At 36.3% G+C, this 12,632-nt stretch overlaps 1 protein-coding gene across 1 annotated transcript in view; it reads left to right on the top strand.

Annotated features, from left to right (window-relative positions):
• The window catches only part of PUDP (pseudouridine 5'-phosphatase), a 63,187-nt gene that overhangs the window by 32,016 nt on the left and 18,539 nt on the right, over positions 1-12,632 (top strand). Inside the window, exon 3 of the mRNA XM_058825053.1 lies at positions 5,840-6,069. Within this exon, the coding sequence (XP_058681036.1) occupies positions 5,840-6,069 (230 nt within the window). The remainder of the gene's footprint in view (positions 1-5,839; positions 6,070-12,632) is intronic.

The following is a 12,632-nucleotide window of genomic DNA, read 5'->3' as shown; positions in this document are numbered from 1 at the left end:
CTGAAAATGACACTGCTTGTTTATTTGAGGCCTTCTCAGCCATGTAGGAGACCCTGTAATGTAATTTTGAAGCTTAGGTTTCATAGAATCTACCTTCTAAATTCTAGATGTTTAACTTATTATGGTCCTACTTGCAATGTATACTTTCTTGAGTAAAGGTCTTGTGAAGTTCATTTTTAAGGACATTTTCCTTACATAGCTTACGTTCATCTCTTTAGGATTCAGACATTAGAGAAGACAGGGGAGCTGTCTGTGTAGGTCTGAGTATTTATGTGCTCCTGCACTCTGTGCTGACAGTACACTAACCAGATATTTTCCTGGAGCTGGAAGACTGTAGGACTTCAACTCTGTGTATAAGACATCAAACAGTGGATTTTCAGGCTAAGGTACTGTCAGAGCTTGCTGTGTGATTGTCTGTATGATGGTGTTATGCCTTCAAATAAATCAACTGCAAGCAGAAATATAAACACCAGTGTAGGTGAGTGAGGGTCCTTAGTGACACAGAGTCCCCAGGCAGGTGCAAAGGAGAGCTGCTTTATTGCAAAAACCAGGCATTTTGAGCAGTTAGTCCAGTTAGCAGTTATCAGCTACCACCATACACCACAATGTGAACATTTCATGGTTGCATAACTTGTTTTTCTACCCCTAACTCAGCTGAGTCACTTTCACACAGTCCTTTTCTAGTTAACCAAAGTAACAGGCTTGAGCCATGATTTTGTAGGGCCTTCCTTTTGTAAGATTTTGCTGATATGCAATACAAGAGATGTTCTGCTGGGGAACAAAGGAAACTGAAATTAGGGTTCCTTCCAGAAGTGGTGTGTATAATTCTCTTCCTCATTTCACATGTTTTCCCAGTTTATCATGGACATCACTTTCTTGTTTATCTTGAAAAACATTCTCATTATACTCCTGTAACATTTCCGTAGGTGAAAATTTGGTTGGAGATAAATATTTGAAAAAACCAGAAGAGCTTTATAGTCTCTCCTTCTTTATCTGAAAGCATTTTAAAAGAAATAGATCTGAATCTGTATATACAGAAGTGATACAAGTTAAGAACAGTGTTTTGTTTACAGATAGACAAATACAAGAAAAGGCATGGTACAAAAATTTGAAATTATATAAAATAAAATGTAGCAAAAATGTAGCAAAAACTTCTAAACTATTGTGCAAGACACAGAGATTATGTTTGTATAAAGCTAAAAGGAAAATAAAATTTTCCTTTGCTTTCAATCAATTTGAGTTAGCTTTCAGGAGTTTCATCTTGTTAATTTTCACTTCATGATCAATAATGTCATTTGATTAGAAAAAGTGATAGCTTAAAAGGAATAATGTAGAAAACAGTGTTGTAATAGCATGTAAATAATTAGATAGGGGTTCTCATTAGATCATTTTAGTATAACATTATTTGGTTTCCTGAACTCTTGGTGAACATCTAGTATTAGTCAATTAGAAGGAAAATGTGACGGTTAGCTCAAGGGTTTTGTTGTTCAGTATAAGTCTTATCTTTAGTTTGTCAGTTGATCCAATGTATTAGTCACCATGATATCAGCTGAATCTAAGGCAAACAACACCACATCTGGAGTCTAATGGAGGGATAAAAGTTCATTTTTCAAAAAAATAAAATAATGTACATACTTTTGTGCAAGTTTCAGAACAAAAGAAACGATCTCTTTCTTTTAAATGTGTCTGTGGTCTCAGAAGAAATAGGTCCTTTCTGTTTGTTTAATTTGTTTTCTTTTTTCCCTCAAAGTTGATAACTTCATTGACATTTGTGATTAATTGGGTCTTAAAGATGCTGACATTTAAAGTTGATCCTCCTCCTTTGCAGCTTCTGTAACAAAACTCTGCTTACAATTCTTTTCTGTGCAATAGTCCCTAATACTTAACTGTTGTAGTTAGTATATATTAAGGTTCAATCTAAAACTTCTTATTTAAAGAGATAGTGTAAAGATACAGTATTTACCTCTTTTACTATTTAAAAACAAGTGTACATTTGGAAATAAATCATAGCAATGAGGATATTTTTTCCTCATTTTTTATAACTACTTGAAGAATTTATGTTGTTCTGCATAAGACATTTATTGCCTGTGGCCGTATTTATTGCCTGTGTGCCACATTTGGAGTGTATTCTTATGCTGGAAAAACAGAGATCCTCATTTCTTTTGACATTTCTTGAATTTTTATTCTTGTTCTCTATTACTAAGCTTTCAGTAGGAGAGGTGGAGGGTAGTCCCAAGAAGTCTAGCAGATGATCCCTCTGGGATGGGTGGTCCATGATCCCTTACATGGTGCCATAAATAAATTAGAAGTTAGGGAGATCATGGGAATTTTCAGTATGCTTCTTCATAACCATTGAGTTTTCATTTGGTTGGTTTTGATTGTCAGTACATTGAAAAATCTTTGTAGCTAAGGAAGATATAATGACACAGTATTTGCCAGGGGAAGTTTCTTACAGATCTTTAAAGCAGTTCCTCAATTCCCCTTCTGTTGATAATTTCTTAGAAAAAAATAGATACTAAGGAAGATATTATATTCTTAATGAAGAATTATATGCCGAATTAGTAAAATAATTCTGTCAGTAATTTGATGTGGTGGCAAAGTGTCTAGAACTAAGCTGGTGGCAATTGATGCAAACAAAAATGGATTTTCCTGATCTATAGCTTTTACAAAGAGGGAAGCAAACCTGAAATTAAAATATTTTTCAGCTGCTATTGTTCTGAGCTTGTCAAGTTATACTAGCTATTCTTCCAAATGCAGTTTAATTTTTTTTGCGGGCAGCTGATTTGCCCTTTGCATTTTTTTTTTCTATCTTGCTCTATTTACATGTGTGCAAATAATAATTTTTTAAGGGGCATGTTCTCTGAACGTTGTAGTGCGTTTTTAAGTTTCTCTTGTGTTCCCCCATTTTATGTACCATTCCCCTTTTGTCCTTGTAAAATGGTTCTTCCCTCCCCAGTTTTCCCGCCACAGCTCTCCTTACAGTTATGTTACTATGGTTACCCCTGCCCCCTTCAGTTGTCAATTGCTCAAGTTATGTAACTTCCCCTCCCTTATTTTACCATATAAGTAAGCTTTTCCTCCTCCCTGGGCTCAGTCAATCACCCCCCACTCCTCCCAGCTTTCGAGAACCTTCTTCTCTTTGGGGGATGTAATTGGCTGGGGTCCCGGGGCTCCTCTCTAACCTTGTGTTTATTGGATATGTTTGCATGTCATTTATGTTGTGCATCTCCCTATATGTTTTCCTATTTGCTAGCGGGGTTTCCCTCCTTTCTCCACCCCTTGCCTTTAAAACCTCGCCTCTCCCTTGCCCGAGGCCATTTTGCTGGTCGGTGCCCTCCCTCCGTTGGTACCTGCCATCCTTCAATAAACCGACATTAACCCCCAGCAAGTGGTCACTCCCTTTCCTCGTCTTGTCCAACGCATATAATCCAGTCCGCGATTCGGCCCAGCCCGAGGCCACGACGCCAAGGGGGGCTGATCTCAGATGCAGCGGAGGCGTCGGCCGTTTCCCCTCTAGCTAGCCGGACTTTGAGCCGCATACGCGTTCGCGCATCTGAATAATGTAAATATTTTCTCTCTGGAGATATTAGCTAAAACTGCATTTTAGCTCCCTTATTGTGAGGGAAGTCAAAAAGAGAAATCAAATACACATGCAGACACATTTACACACTGGAATCATGATGTGCTCGAGGAATACAAGGGAGAGCCCTGGAGAAATAACCTTTCTGCAACAGTGCTTCTCTCTGGCTGGCTACCTCCAATAGAAACAGAATAAGCATACCCAGTGAGAGATGAACTGAAGCTGTGATGCAGTGGGAATGAAGAAAATTAGCTATTTGAAAAGAGCACAACTTGAGAGAAAACTAACCATATCATAGAAAAAGCGTAGGAGATAAGAAGAGTCTTCTGCTTGTGTAATCTTTGGACTACTTTATGTTACAGCACTTATGCATGCTAGCCTTGCTAAACGTTCCAGTTTATTAAATTCTTTAGAATGAATGCATTTTATTTTAGGGAAGAGACATTTACACTCCTGCTTTCCATTAAGGAATCAGTGCTTCCATTAATTTAATATAGACTTACTTGGCATGATTCAGAATGAAGATATAAACTATCTGGCATAAGAAGCTGGCTTGTATTTAACATCATATTTTAGTGAGAGGACATAGTTGCATCATTTGGGAAAAAGTGCACTTGCTTAGTATAACCACTTAGTGGAGCATAAGAAGGCTTTTAAATAGCTGATCTATTGACCTTAGAGGAAGAGTAGTGCTTGTTATATCTATCCATCTCAAAATCTAACATTAGAGAAGTGCATGTATTCAAAGTTTGAAGGCCATCTTCAAATACAAGCATGGAGCTGGAAATGTCAGTTATTAATTGTTTGATTCGATTCTGGAGAAAAAATGAGAAATCTGCAGAGAGTCATACCTACAAGTCCTATTTCCCGATAGATAAGTTGCTGCACCTATTCACTAATCTACACACTTTGTTATCAGTAGTACTTACAGCTTTTCAAAGTTGGGCATATGACTATACCTGGGAAAAATGTATGGCAGATAACATGGTTGTTTATAGAATTGAATGGCTGGATCACAAGGGAAGTACAAATCAAAGGTGCTGAGGTGGCAAAGGAGGAGTAGGAATGGTTTAATGGTTTAAGAGAGTAGGAATGGTTTAAGGGAGTGAAGACCAGACATAATGGTGATAGTGAATCAGGAGGAAAGGAATAAGATTATTTTTGTATAACGAGGCATGAAAAATAGGATAAGAATTAATGTAGTTGGAAAATGAAAGTAGAATTGTGCTCAAGTTGTTTCAAGGAGCCAAAAGTCCACTGGACTCTACTTGAACCTAAAGTACCTGAAACTAATACCCTGTGTCCAGTACAGTTGGGATTAATGCCAAAAAGCACAGCTGAAATGATTTTGCATGTATGGAGGATTTTTCACGTGGGAATTGATAAAGACCAGACATCCACACTTGTTTTTTATTAGATAATGCTAATTGTTTTGTCTGGGAATGGTATCCAGCATTTAGAATACTTCAGCAAAGGAGTATTAAAAACCCTTCAGAGAAAGCTCAAAACTTGCACTGAATAACAAAGTATGTTTCCCTTTTACACAGACTGGTTGTGTTTTCACTGTTTGCTGCATTAACCTTCCCTAGAAGACTGGATCAGATTGAAATTTCTACCCATTAGGCTTGAGGTGTTCATTACTCTGGGTTCACAGCATCAATAGATAAAGCTCTGGTATTAACAACTGTGACTGACAGCTGCTCTCCTCTGCCCAGTGTTACTTGCTTTAGTAATTGCAAAAGAGAGAAACTATGCTCTCTTATGGGCTGGTTTGAGCCAGCTGGATACCTGCTTCAGGAATTAAAACTCTGCAATCCACTGAGAGGAGTATACTTCTTTGATTTATTTTTTTCTAGGAACATAACTGTATATGACAGAAAATGTTCTCTCAAACTCTTAGAGTTTTAACTAATAAACTTACATGATGTGGGGACATTGCTTAATGAGTTTCTAGTGGGTCTCATTATGTAGTGTTATTAATCACATTTTTGACAGATTTTGAGAAAAGCATTGTTTGATAGCAGAAAAAGTATGTATATAGCTTACAGAATGTTTCATGATTTTTGAGTGTAGAAGGAACATTTCAGATATAGCAAGAATTTTCTTTTACACTGACTATTTGAAATAGGCTTATCACATTCAGTAAGACAGCATTGTTGAAGTATTGCTAAATGCTTTGTAATTGGGTGTAGACATTACTATGTATACCAATTTAAATGCATATTTATAAAAACTAAAATGTGTATATTTGTCTTGCAGGAGTCAGTAAGCTGGTCCATCATTTACACAAACACAAGATACCCATAGCTGTTGCTACCAGCTCGGGTGTAGCATCATTTGAGCTAAAAACAAGCAGACACAAAGACTTCTTTAGTCTTTTTCATCACATTGTGTTGGGAGAGGATCCTGAGTTGAAGCGTGGCAAGCCGCATCCTGATCCATTTTTGCTTTGTGCAAAGAGATTTGAGCCTCCTGCACCACCAGAGAAGGTAAGAGGGGGAGCGCACAAATTAAATTTAGGAATTTTCCGTTAATTAATTAATTTAGGGCATAAATTACATTTAGGAATTTTCTGTTTGGGTTATATTTGGAAATGTTTTTTTAATGTGATACTTAGATTTATATAAACATTATTAAAATTAGCAACCCCCATTTTCAAAGATGTTTGTGCTGTCCAAGAGAGGGATTTAGAGTTTGTCATGCAGATTGCTCTGATTTGCTACATGGTAGCATGCAGTAATAGGAAAGTGTAATGATTTTCTTCTGTATATATAAGTCTACAAGCTTAACTTCACTATTCAGAGTTTGGAAACATTCATGGCTGATTTACCTCTTAAGTGTCAAAACATTAAATATAGTTCTTTGTGATGAGGACATATATTTTTCTGAAGCTATATCTTTCCACTAGCAGTCTAAATCTCTGAGATCATAGTCCTTGTTTCCAATTTAAAACTATCAGTTTGAGCACTCTTTCTCAAATAGTGGATGTGTTAATTTTTCCTGTCTTATATATAACTTTACAAACTATTCTGAATTAGAAATCTGTTGGAAGAAAATTTCACTGAGAGTTAGTTAAAACAATGTCTTCATTTTTATTTTAAATCAAATTGCCTTTATCCTTAGAATATTTTTCTCACTTCTTCTCTGCCATAAGTTGAATGTAAGTTTTGGAGTTATTTTCATTACTGCAGAAATATGTGTTGCATGATAATTTTAGGGAAAAAAATTAGGTAGATTAGACTGTGATTACTGTTCTCTCAGTAAAATTATTGGGAAAAAAAAGGCTACACAAATACATATGGAATGATTAGGTAAGATTCCTCACCTTTCATACTTCAAGTTCTCACCCACAGTCTAAATGGTATTTTCATTGCTTGGGAATACAAAGTGAATTAAGTTTGGTGCAGTGTGATTTACTTTTGAACAGAGTTAACCAAACTGGGTTTGGGGTTTGGTTTGATTTTTTTTCTGTTGCAATTTGTCTTGATGTGTGAATCTACTTCCTTTATAAACTTGCACGTTCAGAAATGGTACACCAAATGTACATAAGCAAGGAAATTGAATGTCAGCTGTGTTAATGGCAAATTAAACTATAATTTCATGGAAGGAGCAGGACAGCTTTTCCAAAACCCTTAGTTTTTGTGGTTCTATTTCAGAAAACCCACAAGATAGTAATACTTAAAACAATCAAAAAGTTTGAAAACAAACCAAAAGACAGCAACAAAACCAGTGAACCAGTGACAGTGTGTAGATACTTGTATTCTTTAGTTATGTTAGCATTGAAAAAAAGACATGAAGAAATACTAGCATCTGTATTACACTAAATATTTTTAAACTTTAAAGGTATGTTAGACAATCAGTGTCACAGATCATTAACAGTAGTTGTGTATTTTCAATTTTGTTCACTTTCCTTTGAAGAAGGGCATAGATGTTTGAATCCATCTTTTTCCTTTGTAAGAAGTTTATAGCATCAGATTCCCTTAGTGCAGATAATTCAGCTGAATTTTTTTTTTTGTTCCATCTAAAAATGCCACAAATGTTGAAGTGTGGGAAATTTACAAATGCACGGAATTCCAAAGAGGAAGGAAGTGAAAACAGTGCATGTGAAACTATCCAAAGCATTTGTGACCAGTTGCAGTGTAATAGTGTCATCTGCAGTGTTTTGTCCCAAGCAGTGAGCTAATAGAGCTACAGGTTTGGATTTCATGCCAGCAATCATTAACATGCAAGGCTGCAGCCAGGTATCAGGAGGTAAAGCTAATGTGTGCATAAGCAAATAATTGGATTTAAGCAAAACAGACTGTTAGAGCATCATAGGCAGTGCTTGGGCTCAGAGGTCTATGCTATATATTATTTGAATGTTTTCAGTTGGATTGGATTTACTGTGATCCCAGGCTGAGATAAGGTTCTTTGGAGCTTTATGTACTCTTAAACCTTGGAGCTTGCTTGATGAGTGCCTGCAGAGAACTTTCACTGGAGATGCTGGCTAGAGCAACCTAGTACATACCAAAATACCCAGTGAAACCAGCTATCAGGGAGAAAGTGAGAACTTTCAAGTTTGCTTCCAAACTTTATTCTTGCTGTTAGCAAAAAATACAATGTAGGCATAGGGAAAACCAAAGCCAGAATTTAGCTGTAGTGTCATATCACCCAGTGGCAATTGCTGTGCAGGAATACTTCTGCAAGTAGACCAGTATTTAGGTGGTTTATAAATGGATATGATATCTGCTATACTGTCATTAAAGGATGTCATAGATATCCATCTTGAAATTTCTTAGATGTTGATCTTTTGATTTGCAGTCTCTGCTTAACTAGGAACTTAATAATCATAATGATAAAATGATAGCACAGGAATTTAAAAAAAAATACAGCCTGCAAATTCAGCCTAGGTCTCCTATCTTGTGCTACATGAAGCATCATATGAACATCCAATGCTAGTAACAATGCCCAGTCATATAAGCAATCATGTAAGTAAATTAGCCAGATAATCAAAATATGATCTAAAAATTAAATACAAGAAATTTTGTATTTTAATAAAATTTATTTTTAAACATATTCCAAATTCTGCTCTTAAATGCACAGATGCAACTTGTATGAAAACTATATGTGTAGAAATGATGTGTTCTTGAATATTATAGAACTTTCAGGCCACAATGTTCAAAACACTGTGTTCTTTTTCATATATTTTATTTAGATGATTAAAAAACACTTTTCATAGTGTTATTTCTGTTTGGATTCTGGTTGGGGAATGCTTAAACAAACTGAACATTAATAAATCCAGGGATCCTAATGGAATGCACTCTCAAGTGCTGAGAGATCTGGAAGATGTTATTGAAAGACCATTTTCCATAATTTTTGATCTATATGGCCACTGGGAGAAGTGCTCAAAGGCTGGAGACAGCAAATGTCACTCCTGTGTTGAAGCCAGGCAAGAAGGATGACCCATGGAGCTGCAGGCTTCTCAGCCTCATCCCAATCCCTGGAAAAAGATGATGGAACAACTTATCCTGAAAATCATTTCCAGGCACAGTAAGGATAAGCAAACCATCAGGAGTAGTCATTATGGCTACACCAAGGGAAAGTCATGCTTGACAACCTGATTAACTACTTTGATGAAGTGACTGTCCTGGTGGACATGGTGAGAGCAGTGGCTGTTTTCTGCCTGAGCTACAGTGGTGCCTGTGACGCTCTCACCCACATGATGTGGATGAGCAGACAGTGAGGTGGAGCAAAAGTGGCTCAGTGGCCAGGCCCAGAGGGTTGTGATCAGTGGCACAAGTCTAGCTGGGTGCCAGTGACTAGTGGTGTGCTCTGAGGGTGAATCCTGGCTGCAGCCCTGTTTAACATCTTTAGTGGTGTGGATGAATTGAGAGAATGCTCAATAGGACTTTATTAATGCATATGAGTACCTGAAGAAAGACTGTAATGAAGAAGGAGGCAGACTTTTTTCAGCAATGCCCAGTGATGGAACCTGAGGCAAGGGACACAGACACACACAGGAGACTGAGTGCAAGGAAACACTTTTTTTTTTTACTGTGAGGATGGCCAAGCACTTGCAAAGGTTGTTCAGGAGGTTGTGAGATACACAAAGTGTGTCTGGACACAGTCTTGTGCAATGGAGGAGGTTGGACCAGATGATCTCTGGAGGGCCCTTCCAATCTCACTCATCCTGTGATTCAGTGATTAACTTCACAGATTTGATCTGGGAAGAAAAAAATAAGGGGAAAAAAAAAGTTTTTGCTGAACAATATTTTTCTGTTCCTCTATAATTTACAGAGCTCACATTATTTAAAATAATACTTTTGGGATTTGAAATACCAGAATATTAAATTTTGATTTAAAAGAGTTATAGTAACCAAGCCATTTGTATTTTTATAGTTTATACATATATATATTTATATATCAAATACAACTTCTCAATGCTATCTTGAAGAAGTTTTGTTTCATAATAACAAAAATGGGATGCAAATAAATTTATTTTAAGTATGGCTCTGAATCAGAGGTTTCTGACATCCACATGCCAGCATTTATACATATTTCCAATATGTTTCTGTCATCAAAACCACACAGATTAATTAACATCCTTTTCAGGGCATTGAAGGCTAAGGCATTTCTTTCCAGTATTTTGGTAGATTTGCTTATAGCTTTTCTGTAAAATAAAGGACCTTAGTAGTAGTTTAAAAGCAAATAAATCCATTTATATAAACTTTTTAAACAGAGGGATAGACTGTAGTAACACAAATGGTCATAACTCTCTTATGAAGAATCAATCTGTTCTATTTAAAAAGTTCCAAGTGATGTAAATCATTCCCTTAATTTAAAACACTATTTCTTTGCAGTTTCTTCCATTTCTAATTAATTAATTGATCCCATAGTTACAAATAATCTCTGTACCAAATCTAGAGAGAGCTCATTAAAATTTTTTCAGACTGATTAAATGGCATTAGGATTTATGAGTCTCAGTGGGCATTTTGTCATAGAATGGAGAAGTTCAAAGAGAAATTTTCTGTGACTTTTTTGCTCTAGAAGATATAAGGGAAGAACAATAGATTCAGAACATTATGACATTCAAATATTTTGTAATTTTATTCTATATTGTACAACTAAAACTGGATAAAGAAGGTTAATTTAGCGCTTAATGTGACCACTGTTGTTGTGAGCTTTTGTAAAAAAGAATGCTAAAACTGTTTTTTTTGTATTATCTGCTTCATTTTTAAACCTTTTCTAGTTTTTTTCCCCCACTCAAGTCCTCCATTTTGACTGAATGCATGTAGTGCATATATTTTACTCACTATGGTTTTCAGATAAGCAGGTATTTAATTAGTGATGTTGCTTTTGTTCCTTGTGTATACCTGGAAGTTGAATGTATTAGAAGTACTTTATTTGAAGTACAGAAATTACAGACATGAACAACCATTCTAAGTGGTGCACTGAACTGTAAATTGGAATCCCTGCTGTTCAAATCAAATGTTTTAGTCACCATAAATCTGTTCCTTTCAATTTTATTGACTTATACTCTTTTCTGAATGTTTATGATTCACAAATTTTTTATTTTGGAAATAAAGGCATTAAATGTAAAACCACTGACATTTTTCAGCTTAGTTCAAATATACATCAGTGGTTTTTTTCTTCAAGCTTGGCTCTGGTTTTTCTTTGCCTAGGCCTAGATTACTGATTTTTTTCTCATCTGAAACAACCTTCTAAATAGCTGTTCATGGTATGAGCCATTCTGATTTACCCAAGCCCTGCTCTCTTATTTCCTTGGACTCACAGTTCTTACCAGCTGTTTTGGCATATTGTTAGATATTGGATTTTTTCCAGTGGATATAACTTGTGATGGTAATGGTCAGAGTATGAAGTTTAAAGTGCTAGGCTGCATTCAGGGAGAGAGATGACAAAGAGTTTGTAGATGATCACTGTTGTTCTCAGACAGTGTAGTCTGACAGAGGCAGATACAGCACAGGCCAGTGGCTGCTTATTATGAAAAGACATCAATGTTGCTCCACAACTCTTTCTGGCTGAAGGTGCATTTTGAGATAGAAAGAAGAATTTAATCTTTCTTTTCAGAAAGTTGGCTCAGGACAGCACTGCCCCACCTCCATGGGACCCTCTCCTTTGATCATCTTTCCTGTAGCAATACTCTGAATATTTGAGACAAAACAGGCTTAGGTCTGGTCCTCTACACTACTATACACAGGCATCTTTTCCCTAAATTCATAATAAGCCACTGTTTTATACTTAAAAGATAATTAAAGGAAGGGTAATTTTGTTTGTTCATTTTCAGTTTTTTTTCAATTATCATGCTCTCAGTTCCTATGGTTGATTTACTCCTCCCTTTTCTTCTAAAGCATGTGTACTTGTGTGTTCACACGTGCCCTCACCCACTCTCCCAACCTACCCCTCCCCATACTGGCAGTCTCTATTATATATTTGTGGAAGAAAAATGAGATGTTGTATGGCTTGCAAGTAATTTAACTTTTAAGTGTTCCAGACATTGCCCTTGTTACTGCAGTGCATGTTTATTTATGTGGATGTATTTGTCTTACGGAGATGAAAAAAGTCATTGAAATTCCATGCAAAAAGTAACCTGGTCAAGGTTTGCTTTCACTGAAGGTATCTTAGTGATCGGAAGGGGAAAGAAGGATTATAATTAGTTCTTAGTCTTTGGGGTACTCTACTTGGGAGGGTGGAGAGGTAGGAATACTTTTTTTTTTCCTTGCATTTGTCTTGATAATTTATCAAGTAGCTGCTAAGGGACTTGATGAAATGTGATGCAGAATAATAAATTATGCTCTGCAGCCTTCTTTGCTTCTACGTGAGGTGAGTGTGTAAGCACAAAGAGACTGGTGCACCTCCAAATTCAAAAGGCATTATATTCAGATTAGCAGGTCGCTGGAGATGTGTTGCTAATTGTTTTAGGGAACTCATTATGAGTATTATCACATATTAATTATGCATGGCAACTAGGAAAAAAGAGGGGGGAAATCCTTGTTTTATGATAACTTGCTCACTGATTTATCTTTTCTTTCTTTCAAGACCTTGAGCGTTTTCT

This window comes from Ammospiza caudacuta, chromosome 2, assembly GCF_027887145.1.
Source record: "Ammospiza caudacuta isolate bAmmCau1 chromosome 2, bAmmCau1.pri, whole genome shotgun sequence".
Taxonomy (NCBI): Eukaryota; Metazoa; Chordata; class Aves; order Passeriformes; family Passerellidae; genus Ammospiza; species Ammospiza caudacuta.
Note: the sequence above shows the minus strand (reverse complement) of the source record. Positions and strands in the feature narration are given on the sequence as shown.